At 49.8% G+C, this 15111-nt stretch overlaps 1 protein-coding gene across 1 annotated transcript in view; it reads right to left on the reverse strand.

Moving 5' to 3' along the window:
- LOC147678645 (uncharacterized) overlaps positions 1-15111 on the reverse strand; it is a 432022-nt gene that overhangs the window by 316521 nt on the left and 100390 nt on the right. Inside the window, exon 5 of the mRNA XM_086946616.1 lies at positions 8331-8405. Coding sequence (XP_086802742.1) covers positions 8331-8405 — 75 coding nt within the window. The remainder of the gene's footprint in view (positions 1-8330; positions 8406-15111) is intronic.

Raw genomic sequence — 15111 nt, forward strand, 5'->3', positions numbered from 1 at the left:
GCCAACTTTGCAAGGTGGAGAGAAACTGGAGACCTGCGTCAGAGAAAGGTCATTTTCTTCTGCCTGTGTCCTTCTTCTCCCCCCGTCCGCGAAAGGAAGATTTGTTGTAGGACGACTGGTTCTGCGGTTGCCTCTGTTGGTACTGGGTTTTATATTGTTGGCCTGAGGTGTAAGAGGATTTGTATCCTTGACTGTTGCCTCTGAAGGACTGACCTCTCCCTCTGGAGCCACGAAAGGAAGGGTTTTTATATTGTAGAGTACCAAGAGCCCTTGCGGTATCGGTATCTTTTTTGATACCTTGAAGCATGTCATCGATGTGTTGTCCAAATAGAAGTTTACCGTCATAAGGCATGTCTAACACCTTGGCTTGAACTTCAGGCCTAAAAGACGTTGCCTTAATCCAAACTTGGCGCCTCAGGACTGCAGCTCCTGCCAGCTGTCCGAAACCTGTGGACGCGATAGCCAGTGCCACATCAATCATCTCCGAGGCGGAGCGCTCGCCTTCGAGGAGAATCTTCCTCACTTCTTCTTTTTGCTCCTCTTGAAGTGAACCCAAGTACGGAGCTACGTCTGCCCACATTTGGCGATTATAACGCCCCAGTGGAGCCAAAGAGTTTGCTGCACACACTTGTAAAGCTGACATGGACGAAAAAAAAATTCCTATATTGTCAAGCTTCCGGCCCTCATTATCTGGCGGCGCAGTCAAAACAGCTGATGGATTTTTTGACTTGCGTTGTGCCGCTTGGGTTATTACTGAATCAGGCTTCGGATGGCCGATAAGGCAAGCTGGGGCAGTGTCCGGCGCTTTGTATTTTTTATCCAATCTGGGCAGCACTGGCATCAGAGATGCCGGGGTCTGCATTATCTTCTCCCCTTGGTCCCAGACGTGATCAATGATGGGAATAGATCGTACTGCCTTTTGATATGGGTCTTTAAAATCGTAAAGAAAACAATCTTGTGGTGTTGCAGTGACTTTGAGGCTGAAGCGTAACGCCGCTCTCTCTACGATGTTGTGGAAACCCCCAATGTCTTCCGGGGGAGAATCCGCTTGCGCCTGTACAGGAGAAGCGGGACCTGAAATGATGTATTCATCATATTCGTCCTCCTGAAGCTCGCCTTCCTCACGTTGCTGCTCTTCCTCTTCTTCTTCCTCCTCCTCATCAGAGGACGGCAGAGGGCGTGAGCGAGACGGCTCCGAATGGAGAATCAAAGGAGCCGGTCGAGATTTAAGAGGCGGTGTGACCACTGTAGGTGTCGCAGGTGTTTGTGTCACCACTGGCTGAGGCGGAGCAGTGGACGGGAATCTTTGCTTATAATCTGCAATGAGAAACTGCAGGTCTGTCACAATAGAAGCAGGAAGACACACCATAGACTGTTGTGGAAGCGGTGGAGGATGGATCTCTTCCTGGTACTTTACATACTGTTCCTGCTCCTGTTCCTCATAGTCTGAACGTTCGTGAAGTTTGACTTGCAGTTCAGATGGGCTTGTCGCTTGCTGAAACATAGAGCCCTCACCTGAGTCCTCAGTATCCAGGATATTAGCCGGGGGAAAAGGTTGTACCCTGCTCGGCGATGTTAATTCTGGCGCGAGTGTATGCGCAGTCATCCTGAAGTGTGAATAGATACACTTCAATGGAGGTGATTCAGTCGTCGACGGATTGGTCGTCGACAGGGAACCGTCGATAGTCGATTGAGAGTGAGTCATCGACGGTGTCTTCTTCATCGACGACGTCGTCGACAATAGGATCGTCGACGATGTTTGCTTCGTGGTCGACTTCGTCGTCGACTGCTTCATCGACGCTGGTGTCGTTGATGGCTTTGTCGTCGACGGCTTCGTCGACGCTGGTGTTGTCGTCGATGGCTTCGTCGACGCTGGTGTTGTCGTCGACGGCTTCGTCGACGCTGGTGTCGACGTTGTCTTCGCTAGGCTCGCCGTCGACGGGCCCGTCGACGGCTTCGTCGGCACTGGCATCGTCGACGATGACTTTATCAACGATGAGCCTGCCGTCGAAGACGGTTTCATCGGCGTCGATGATTTTGACGACGATGACGGTTTAGGCTTCGTCGACGACGAGGTGCTCGTCGATGGTGGCGCTGAAGAGGTCTTTTTTAAACTAATAATAGATGGAACAGACCTACCCGTCGACGACGAGGATGTTGTAGTCGTCGACGTCGATAACATAGAGGACGTCACCGTAGTGTAGATCGTGGCTGTCGACATTGTTACCGGCAGGGCTGAAGATGTCACCAAAGGTTTCTTGAAGGTAGGATCCTGTAGCGAAACATTTACAGCAGTGGCCTTAGAACGATCCTCTGAAGACTTGGGCGTCTTCTTTTGAGGGGGCTGTAGAGATGGTCCTGGAGATGAAGTTCTAGGCCTTTTAGGAGTAGAGTGTACACTCCCCATGGAACACTCACTCTCACCTGAAGAGACTGGTAGATCTTTTTCCTTAAGTATCTGGAGCCATATCAGCAGTCGGCCCTCTCTATCCTTGAGAGTTTTGGCCGAAAAAGTACGGCAGATTTTACAGTCTTTAGCTGAATGGTCAGGATATAAACAGTACAGGCAGTCCTCATGCCTGTCATCCACATGAAGCCTCTTTTTGCTACAAGAGGCACAAGGTCTGAAAAGTCCTTTCTTTGGAGAATCAGTCATGACAAAAGCAGAAGATTCCTCACAGGAATGAAGTTCTGAGTAAAATTGTGGAGATAAATCCAAGAATATAAAGAAAACTGAGCAGAGCTCAGAGGAGACTCCCTTAGCACGACGTGCGGTAGAAAATCTGAGGGACTAGGGCTCCTTCCAGGAAGGTTCTAGAGAGTGGTGAGATCTGATTGGCTCTTGGCCAAAGTTCAGTTCTTTTTACAAAAGGACATGGATATGTTACTAATGAGAGGCCTCTGGCCTATTGTTATGTATATGTCTTTATGACATTACTTTCTTTATGTACCGGGGACTCCCACCCCGACGACGGGGAATGATTCAGCAATGTGAATCTATGAAAGATACCCATAATACTGGATAATAGATGATCCCACGACTATATCGCAAGTGCTTCACTTGCTGCGCACTTGGCCAGTGACGGCGATTATACTAGGAGGGGACCTCAACACACACTTGCAGCCTACGGTAGACAAGTCAAATCCGGAGGGGGCGCGCGCGGTCGAAGTGGCGAGGTGTGTGCGTGATATGATGGTGGAACTAGGCATTGTGGATGTTTGGGGCGTGCGCAATACGGAGAAATGGGAAGGGACACATCTCACCCCGGCATTCAACAGTTGGTCTAGACTAGACTACTGGTTGTTTACTGTAGAGGCTTAAGCATGGGTGAAGGGGGTTCGTACACTCCCGCGCACAATGTCTGACCATAATCCCGTGATTGTAGAGCTGTTTATACCGCTGAACCCACACAGGCCTTTCACGTGGCGGTTCCAGGTAGAGGCGCTGACGGATCCCACTTTTGTGGACACTATTCAAAAAGCCATTGTACAGTATTTTGAGATAAATGAGGGATCTGTAGACAGTCAGGCAGTATTATAGGATGCCTTTCAGGCAACCATACGAGGCGTTTGTATTGGCACCTCAGCAGGAATACTGAGCGATCTTAGGCAACAGCTGAAAAGATGTGAGTGGCAATTGGGAGACCTCGAAAGGCAGTACAGTTCGACACCCTCCAGAGACATACTAGCTCAAATTCAAGAGCATATCGAAGAGAACAACTCACTAGCGGACGCGGAACTCAAATATCTATCCAAGAGACGTGTAGCGCGAGCATATGGTGAGGTGGGACGACCAGGTAGAGTTTTATCTCATAGGCTAAGGGATATGACAGATAATCCGCAGATAGACCACATTATTGATGGTGGGGGACTAGTTCACCACTCACAGTAGGAGATTGTGGAGCAGTTTCGCTCCTGTTATGCTAACGTATACACTTCCGGAGGGGGGGTGGAGCTGGGGGCATTGGACGAGTATCTGAACGACACTGCATGCGCATGGCTATCAGATGTACATAGAAAATATCTAGACCTGCCACTTACGGTGGAGGAGGTTAAAGAGGCTATTCTGTCGATGCCCAATAACAAGGCCCCGGGTCCTGATGGCCTAACGGCGGAATTTTATAAGGAGTATGCTGACCTATTGGCACCGCTCCTCCTTGAGATGTATGCAGAGGCCCATGAAACCGGTGTGCTCCCCCATCCCTACGACAGGCTCTTATTATCACCCTGTTAAAAAAGGACAAAGAGCCCGAGAGATGTGACTCCTATCGCCGTCTCTTTGATTAATCTAGACGCAAAAGTAAATCGAAAATACTGGCCACTAAATTACTGCCGCTGATGCCTCTACTGGTTCTCCCAGACCAGGCGGGGTTTATTCCAGACCGATCCACCTCCTTACATTTGCGAACTATATTTGCAATGTTTCATGTCCTCAATCCTGAACAGGAAGCAGTTGGGGTACTACTAGAAGCCGCTAAGGTGTTCGATTCTATAGAGAGGGGGTATATGATGCACATGGTGCGCAGAATGGGGTTCCCCCTCTCTTTCTCGGTGGATAAAGGTCCTGTATGCGGACGCCTCTGCGAGGGTGCGAGTCGGGGGTCTGACTTCGGAACCATTCCCGATTGAGCGTGGCACAAGGCAGGGATGTCCCTTATCCCCACTGCTCTTTGCCATAGCTATAGAGCCACTAGCGTGCAGGATACGACAGGGGCATAGGGCTGTGGCATTAAACTTTAATAATCGTCCGGTGGGGATTTCCTTATATGCGGACGACATGGTCCTGTACAATCGTGAGCCATGCAAATTCCTATCGCAGGTATTACGTGAATATGTTCGGTTTGGCCTATTCTCCGGTCTATGTATTAATTGGGAGAAATCAATGATTATCCCGCTAACGAGTATTACCACTGCGCCCCAGGTGGAATATCCCTTACTGTGGACTGTGGACCCGGTGAAATACCTGGGGGTGTGGATACACCGAGACCCGGAGGTGGTGACGCAGGAGAATTACGGCCGGGCTTATGCCTCGTTGGTGGGGCAAGTAGACAGTTGGGTCAAGATACCGTTATCTCTGGCGGACCGTATAGCCATAATCAAATTGGTGATATTGCCCAAGTTTCTATATCTCTTTAGTAATGTCCCTACTCCTTTGACTAAACATTTTTTTTAAACTATTCAAACGCAATTGTTGAGGTTGGTCTGGGGGAATAAACAACCGAGAATCAGTTGGACCACACTGACCTTACCTTTCGTTAGAGGAGGGTTTGGAGCCCCTGATTTTTATGTGTACTATCTGTGTGCGCATGCACAGTTTGCGTATTACTGGTTCAAGCCACATGCTTTTCTTTCACATGTCGCAGTGGAGGAGGGGAATTCTCATCCGATCCCACTGTCCGGTATAATAACACACACGGATAGGCGACCGCCGAAATCAGAGATAAACACTTTAGATATGACCATTACAGCATGGCAAGAAATTGGGAAGAGAAAGGGAAAACTCCCAATTTACGCACCCGCGCTGCCGATTGAAGGACACGCTGCCCTCTCGGTGGCTCGTGAACGTGGCCCTATGACGGCCATGAGGGAGGTAGGCTTGGTTTCTATTGGGGATTTATACGTGTCTGGACAGTATATATCTTACTAAACTATATAGATCGCTGCAGGCTGAGACCCCGTGTGAGGTCCATCGCAGCTTAGAGCGCTGGAATGCTGATCTGACACCCCCGATTACAGAACGGGATTAGGAAGACATTTGCGAATTGACAGGTCGCTTGACATCTAATAGCAACCTGAGGATTATACACTTAAAATGTATACATCAGGTATATCATACACCCAAAAGCTGCAGAGGATGGGATTGCGCGAAACAGCTTGTTGTAGGCGATGTGGTAGGGACGGCGCTGACTTTATACACATGTGCGGCACTGTGCTCCGGTATTGCAGTACTGGGGAAAAGTGGTGGCTCTTATCAAAACAATAACCGGGTGCGAGGTAAACTGCGTGCCATTGGAATGCCTCTTAGGATATGTGCCGTACATACGCGCTGTAATGGGAAGATTCGTAAGAGTAGCGTTATTACTGGCAAAGAGGAGAGTGTTGTTTACTTGGGATAGTCGCTGGAGCCCCAAAGAAGATCTGTGGCTAAAAGATATGGTGTATTGCCGCAAACAATTAGACTTATATGCTGAGGAACTTCCTGACGCATCCAGGCCTCGTGATATATGGACTCCATTGCGTGAAAATCTTCTTTCTCAACAGGAACTGGACTCTGACTAAGGTACAAATGGAGAATTGTATGTATAGTAATATGCTGCACATGTAGTCTGGGTGGGTTTCTGTGTGCTGTTCGTAAAGACTAGAGTGACCACGTTGGGAATATTAGCGGCATGAGACGAAGATGTTACGAATAGTTCTTATTTGTTGGGTTTGACCTGAAATTTTTGTACACGTATCCTGAGTGTTCTGCGCTGGATGTGCTAGCATGTATACACTGCATGACTCTAACTTGCTCAATAAACTAATACAAATTTAAAAAAAAACCTGACTGCTTGTGCCAATCTACAACACAAGTTAATTCGGAGCATGCTGATGACTTCACCTTGAAAGAATTATGATTGCAGCTTGAGTAGGGTTTACCCCCCTCAACCTGTAACCCAATTTCCTACACTTGTATACCCATCATTGCAAGTTTTAAAAAAATGCAATAAAGAAATATTTAAAAAATAAATACAAGGCACACATCTGACAAGCCCCAACCCCAGCAGGACGCATAAAAGGAAACACACAAATAGACCACACCACAATCTCAAAAAACGTTGGTCCATTAGCATAAGTAAATCCAGTGAGCCACATTAAACGGATACACCACAGCCAATGCTCTGTGGAAAGCCAGGAGAGGGTAGACCAAACATCAGCAGAAGTACCAACGAGCCCCTAAGAAGCTCAAGAGTGAGGCAGAGGTACACACAGTCAAGAGAGACAGGTACACCAGCTAGAAATCCCACCTCACAAGCCCAGCAGGAAGCACAAGAAGAAGCATAATATCTGCCCACACCCCCAAATGAAATGGGGGGCACCCGTCTGATCACCAGTGAACAGACCCCAGTTCTGCACAAAGGGCAGGAACATCCAAATCCAAACCCAAGAGGGAGCACATGGTTGTCGTCTTAAATCCAGCCCGCAGCCCCAGGGGGTGAATCCAGATTTAATGCAGAGAACCACAACATCATATGGCAGTGCAAAACTAGCAATGCCTCAAGTCCATTAGGAAGCCAATGAAGAGCTGATCAAACATGACAAAAGCAAATCACAACTCCGAGCAAGCAGAGTGGGGAAGGGGCATGAAGTGGACAACAAGAGACAACAAGACAGGGACCAAAGCCTAGCAGGGAACAGAGCTGGAAGCCCAGACCCAGCCCACACCCCAGTAACCAAAAAGGTGGCCCTCCAGTGAAGCACACCATGCAGGCACAACTGGGCTCAAAACTTAGCAGAAAGCACACACAGGAGAGAAAGCACAGAACAGCATGCCTCTTTACCCTGGTGGGAGAATCCACATCCAATAGAAGAGACTCAAAGCAGCATGAGGGAGCCAGGGAAAGGGTTAGCAAAACACCAAAACAGTACCACACTGCTCTAAATAAGATCAGTAGTGAGTTCAGGGCATACCACAGCCAAACAAGAGACAAAACAGGGCAACACCCACAAGCTTGACAGGTAGCAGTTAGCACAGGAGAATGCCCGTGCCCAACCTGCACCCTAGGCAGATAAAGGGGTGGGCTAGCAAAATGGATTTCAGAGCTGCATAAAGAACAGGTACACCCAACCCCAAGCCCAGCAGGAAGCACAAACAGTGGAAGATTCTACTAACCTGCAGGGTGTCCACATACATCGAAGGAAGTTGGTGGCAACATCCGGAAAAGCAATCACAAGACTGGGAATGAGAGGGTAGACTGGGGTAAATGTGAAACAGAGGTGGGAACAGCAGGAGAGATACAGTTAAGAAAGGGGGAAAAAGAGAGGAGCAAGAGGAGATAAAAGGGCATAAAAACTGAGTTACAGAGAAGAAAGTGGGAGACGTGCATATAAAAAAGAAATAAGGTATACAGAGACGTTAAGAAGAATGAGGGAGAGGGAGGCAGAAGAGGAAAGGAGTATATTGCTCTGACCCCTCAACAAAGAAAAATCTACTTTCCAGTGCTACTAGTTTTTAGCATATATGATAGAATAAAATCCCTGGAGTGAATCCCCACGACCTGACCCTCCATCTGAAAAATAGTCCTAATTGTATATCTAGCCTGATACCTTGTGGGTGAGTACATACATACCTTGAGAGGTGGCCCGTGGAGATTGGGACAGGAATCGCCCCTCATTGTAATGAGATTTCCTTTTCTTGAGGAATTCTAGAAGAAAAAACATTAACTGGAAAACCTGTACCATATGACTTCACGCCACACAACATCTAGTCTTCAGGCCTGGCCCTTCATTTTCCACATCAGTGTATTGTGAGGCTGGTAATCCTGGTTTAGATCAATTGAATGCATTGCACAGCACAGCACCCCAGAAAACATTAATTTGCAAAAGGAAGACCAGGACTGGAAAAGGCGAGTTCATGTAACACTGAGTCACATGATAGTCCTGTTATGCTATGTTAGTTGGTATTTAGTACAGCGCAAACAGCTCACCCCTGAAGAAGTATCTTGACGCTGTAGCTGAGGGGCATTACAACATGATGGGCTTCTGTAGTATGCCCCAGGAAAGGAAGGGACACCTGTACCCGCCCAGCCAGCACCCAGCCACAAGCCACAGCTGCACTGCGCTCTACTCAACGTAAGATCCCTCTACACTCATGCCACAGAAATCTGGGACACATTCACTACCCTCACACCCAACGATATGTTCATCACTGAAACCTGACTCACCTCCACATCAGCACCCGACATCGCGACATCCCGTGGGTACAAAATGATCAACCACGACTGCCCTGACAGTCGCGGCTGAGGCATCGCCATCATCCACAAGTACTCCCTCAACTGCAGCCCCTCCGATGAAGATACAACACCTATCACCTCAACTTCCAGATCAAACCAGAAGCCAATGCCACCATCAGTGGAACCCTCAGCTACAGACCTCCTGACCCCCACCCCAGTTCCTGCAGCTCCATCCCAGACTTCATTGCCTCCTGTGGCAATTGACTCAAACCAATACATCTTCCAGGGTGACCTGAACTTCCAGCTATAAGACCCAGACGACGCCAACTCCACCACGCTTCTTGAAAACACGAGCATCATCGGCCTCTCACAACGAGTCACCACCCCCACGCACAGAGTAGGACACACTCTGGACCCCATTTTCTCTACCTACGACAGAGCCAAATTCTCCCACACCACCAAGCTGACCTGGATGGACAACAGCATCATCCACTGCACCATCAGCGGGCTGTGAGAAGCCTCAACAAGACCCCTTTCCTACCATCGCCACAACTAGGACAAGGTCACAGAACCCTCTGGACTGCCACCCTCAAAGAAGAAAGACCCGCCCCCTCAGACACCTCGAACTCGACGTTCTAAATTGCTCCAATTGGATCTCCTCAGCTGCAGACACCATTGCCCTCGCGAGGAACACAACCATCAGAAGACCCGCCAAACAAGCCAGATGGTTCACACCAGAGCTACTGAACCTCAGGCAGCAATGCTTGATTTGATTTGATTTGTGCATTTGTAAAGCGCGCGATTGCCCATAGGCGTCTTGGCGCTGTGATTCGACTCTGACTCTTGAGATGTTAATTTAGGGATATGCGGAGAACAGCCACGTTTTTACTTGCTTTCTGAATGATTTCAGTGATGGACTTGTTTTTATATCTAGCGGTAGTTGGTTCCAGATTCTCGCTGTATGTACCAGGAAGCTTCTTCCGCCCCAGTTTGCTCTCTTGAATCTTGCAAGAAACTTGAGAGACACTGGCGATCCAAAAAGACCCCACCAACCTTGACTCCTACAGATCCGCCCTCAACAGCTATCAGCACAGTCTCAGAGAGACCAAGAATAAGCCCTCAACACCCACATTGAGGCTAGCACAAACCATGCCAAGGAACTTTTCAGCATTGTCATAAAATTCTCCTGCCCCTCCGCTATAGAGAACCCAATCCCCCCCTCTTAAGCCCTCTGTGACTCTCTAGCAGACTTCTTTCATGACAATATCTCTGACATCTACAGCAACTTTGACCCCCAGCCCACATACCTCAAAAACCTCTACACCCAAACCAACGCCTCCTACTAACAAGGGATCACTGACTGGAAGCAGCTTTCATGTGAAGACACCATCTCCATCATGAACGACATACACTCCGTATCTCCCATGGAACCTTACACGCACAACATCTATAACCTAGGAAGAGAAGTAATTGCACGCTTTCTCGCAGAACTCCTAAACACCTCCATCACCACAGCCACCGTACCAAACACCTGGAAGCACGCCGAGGTCAGGACCCTCCTGAAGAAAACCTCAGCTAACACTAAAGAACTGAAAAATTACCACCCAATCTCACTTCTCCCTTTTCCTGCCAAAGTATTGGAAAAGGCCATCAACCACCACCTCATAAACTACCCTGAAAAAAACAACCAGCTTGACCCTTCCCATTCCGGCTTCCAAACTATTCACAGCACTGAGACCGCCCTGATTTCAGCAACTGACGACATCAGACGCCTTCTCGACCTAGGTGGGACAGCTGCCCTCATCCTGCTTGACCTATCAGCAGTGTTCAACCCCGTCTACCACCACACCCTCGCTACCAGACTCCGCCACATTGCCATGAGAAGCAACGCAATCAATTGGACCTCCTCCTTCCTCTATGGCCGAACACAGAGGAGCCACCTACCACCCTTCTCCTCCGCACTCAAAGACATCATATGCAGTGTCCCCCAAGGCTCCTCCCGCTGCTCTACATGACACCTCTGGCAGACAACGCCCGCACCCATGGAATTAACATCATCTCCCACACTGACGACACCCACCTCGTCCTATCCCTCACAGAAGATGAAGACACCGGGGGGTGTGGTTTAGCCGGCTGCAAGATGGCCGCACTTTGAGTGGGCTCTACCGGCCAAGCCTTTCTATCCGTCATCATTCTGCGGATTGGGGCGGCGCTGACCGTCCACCCCTGCTGATCGTGATCCACTGCATCACGGGGGTCGGCTGATCCCCTTGCTGGCATCCGCGCTGTCCCTGGCACAGAGAAACTGATGGACGACATCCGCCTGCATGTGACGGCCAGGCCCGCCTGACGGCGCTCAGCCTGGGGCTTCAACCTGGTGCTGCAAGGACACGATCCTGACCGGACTGTATTGCCGAGGCTGGGGAGCCTCGTTGCTGGTGCCTGCTGCCCAACGGATGCTGCTGCCTGGTAGGACAGTGCGTGTGTGTGGCGGTTGGCGACGGGGTTGGGGGCGGGTGTGCCGTACCGCGGGGACTGCGGTTACGGTCCCTGCTGGTGAGCGCTTGCCTTGGCGCTTTTACTAACTCATAGTGTTTCCCGTCCGGATCCAGGCCCCGCGATGCACTCTCCACGTCCCCGTGCGGGTCTCTGCCCGCCCCCCACCCCTGGTTGCGAGCCTTCAGCTGCAGCCTTAGTGTCTTGTCTCCATTGCCTTGAGACCCACCGGCTCCTTGCTTGCTGCCGGGGGCCCACCCTGTGCCTGCTTGCTCATCTCCGAGGTGCTGCTTTAGCCGCTTCCAGCCCCTGGGCTGCCTCCTGTCTGATCTTCCGCCCCGCGGGCTGCTCTCTCACTGCTTCATTCTCCAGTGGGGACTCATGCCTGTTCCTCCTTTCTCCTCCTGCGGACGGCCATCTCCTGAGGGCGCCCGGCAGTGGCGCTGCATCGCACTACATCTTGGGCACGCGCTTGCTGCTTTGGCGCCCTGCTCAGCGTGGCCCACATTCACAGCTCTGGCTTGTGCCTAACTGGACCACTGGTTTGCCTACTGACTCCCTTGCAGCTCCTTGTCTGGGACCCCGCTCTGGCTGCATTCGCCCATTGCCTCCCCCAAAGTGACTACGCTTTTGGGCGTATTTCCTACTTGCACCTGTCCTGCTGTGAGGTCGGGGGGGGGGGGGGCTCGGCTGGCTATGGCGGCTCAGGCATGGGAAAGGCAGAACCTAAACAGCCCAAGCTGGCCTTTGACCAGCGCAGATCGACCCGGCAAGATGGTGCTGCTTTGGACACTGGTGAATCCAATACCCAATCAGAAGCTAGCCCGACGTGTGAAGATGACCTCAAAATGATCATGTTGGATGTTAAGGCGACCGTTTCTGGTATCGCTGCTCAGCTTGACCAGCTGGCGGCCCATCTAGACACAGTCAAGGCCAGGGTGGACTCCCATGACGCGCAGCTGGCCCAGGTGGAGGCGAGTGTCTCGGACGTTGAGGACGCCATTGCTGGAGATCACCAAAAGCTACTTCGAATGGACAAAGAGCTGGAGCTTTTAAAAATAAAAATGAGGATTTGGAGGCGCGCTCCTGTAGGGATAACCTTCGCATTACGGGCGTGCCTGAATCCTCCAACATCACCAAAATGGAGGACTTTGTTGAGCAACTCCTACGAGATCTCTTTGGTGATGTTTTGTCCTTTGTCTTTATTGTTGAGCAGGTGCACAGCTCTTTGGGTCCACAGCCGGGCCCTGGCCTGCCTGCTCACCCAATACTCGCTAAATTGCTGAAGTTCCGGGACTGTGATGCGATCCTCCGCACTGCCCAAGATAAAGGTGAAATCTGTCATCAGGGGAAGTCTCTTGCTTTTTACCCCGACTACAAGATGGCAGTGCAGGCCACCCAACGCAAATTCCTCCCGGCCAAGCGGCTGCTCCAGAAACAGGAAGTCTCCTACTCCCTCGCCTATCCAGCCAAACTGCATGTTAAAACCGGTGCGCACATGCAAATCTTCACTGAGCCGAAAGCTGCCCTGGCCTACGCTAAGAAACTGGACAAGCAGCAGCACTTACCTCCACCTGGTTCCAGCCCAGTGGATGGGGGTGGAATGAGTGACAATGACTCTAGCCATGAACATAGAACAAGAGACGTAACCCCGCCAAATGATGTGGTGGTCCTAACAATAGGATCCCAATATATATGGGGTGATAAACCTAGGAGTTAGCACTGCACATGACAAAATAAAGTCAATCCAATTATACTCAAGAGAGTTTTTAGCAAATATATATGTATTGCGGGGTTACGTCTCTTGTTCTATGTTCAGTTTTCTTCCCCTCACGACCTGCCTACATCCCTAAAAGCCCACTGGGGAACCCCCTTCTTTCATTAATGACTCTAGCCATAACTGTTGGGGTCACTGCTTTACTATCTGTCTGCCTTGATGTCCTCTTAATTGCAGCTTGTCTATTGCGTATCCTTGTAGCTGCACCTGGTGTGCCTCACGTTTACCGTTCACAGGTGTCCGTGTTCGTGTTCTTGGGCCCATTTTACTACTTTGGGCACCTGCGGCCCCTAGGGGCGTTGTCCCTCTTCAACTTCGATCACAGGAGCGGGTCTGCCATTTTGGGGGTAGTGTTGGTCAGCGGGCTAGTTCTCATACCCCTGACACTACATATGGACGCCCTGACGCGACCGCGCAGCAGGCGAGCTGCTGGCGCACCTAAGGCAAGCCGGTCGGCGACCGTCCATGCCAGGGCCGCTACAGACGCCAGACCCCTGCCCAACTTACAGCTGCCCCAATCAGGCATTCTCGCACCGAACTTTTGTCAATGGACATAAAATGCCCTATTTTGACTCGGGTCTCCCCGGCTGGTTCCTTCAAGTGTCAGCATTGCCCTTTCCAACTTCAAATAAAAGGGTCAGATCCACTCCCTCCTGATCTGACTGAGTTTAAGTTTCTTAGTCTCAACTGTCGGTCGCTTGTGAAGCACCACGGTGAGATCTTTGACCTATTAATGGATGAGACTCCAGATGTACTATTCTTAACGGAGACGTGGCTTACGCAGGACTCTGTTGCGGAGTCCTGGCTAGCTCTCCCGTAAGGTTTCATCATGACTCAAGTTAATAGATCAGGAAGCAGAGGGGGTGACATTGCAGTAATTTTTAAGGAGTCATATAAATGCAGTTTTGTTAAGGAGGACATCACAGATTGCAAAAGCGCCCTTTTTAAAATAAAGCTAAATCACAACCTAAATGTAACTGGTTTTCTTATCTATCGTCCCCCAGGGCTGTCTAAAGTATTCAGAGAAGAATTGCTGAATAAAGTTACTCTTTTCGCGAGTAAAGCGGCAAATTTTACGATCTTAGGCGACCTTAATCTACATTTTGATACGGGTGATAAACCAGAAATTGCCAGTGTTCTGGCAGATTTAGAGGCTTGTCAGCTGGGTCAATGTGTTCCCAAGAGCACACATGCTGCAGGTCACTTGTTTGACCCTATATTTTCCAATTTGGGTTCCTTAAGGTTGTGTCATCAATCACCAAGACAGGTTTTGAATTGTCCCGTACCAGTCTTAAAACGTCCCTGGCACAAGCTAGATACTAATTATTTCTTGATGTACTGTTAAGCCATAAGCCCCAGTTACCATCTGACATTGAGGATGCAAATTTGCAATTCCAAAAGTGGCTGACGCTAGCCTTAGACATCTGCATCCCTGCCAAATTTAGTGTCATAAAAAAAAATTCTTGGTTTAATGACTCGCTGATTAAAACTAAAAAACATTGCAAACAACTGGAGCGCGCCTGGAGGCACACATATGATGCGGAAGCAAAAAATAAATATAGGGCATCCATTAAGCTTTATCATAAACTGGCCCGGAGAGCCAGAGCAGAGTATATAGCGGCAAAAATGTCGGCGAGCAATAACCCCTCTAAAACTATCTTCACCCTGCTTAAGGTCATGACGAGCTCTGGGTTGATGGTGGACTCTCCTATCACCTCAAATCTTCAGTGTAATGACCTGGCCCGATATTTTGTGAACAAGGTAGAGAAGATATATAAGAGTCTCCCTCCGGCCATTGGCACCACGGATCTCATGGAAGGGCATGGGAACACTGGATCCACTGGGGTCAATGTTCTCTCTTTTTTTCCTTACTGTCCCTCTCTGATTTTCAGTCCCTCTGCCTGA

This window comes from Lissotriton vulgaris, chromosome 12 (genome assembly GCF_964263255.1).
Source record: "Lissotriton vulgaris chromosome 12, aLisVul1.2, whole genome shotgun sequence".
Lineage (NCBI taxonomy): Eukaryota > Metazoa > Chordata > Amphibia > Caudata > Salamandridae > Lissotriton > Lissotriton vulgaris.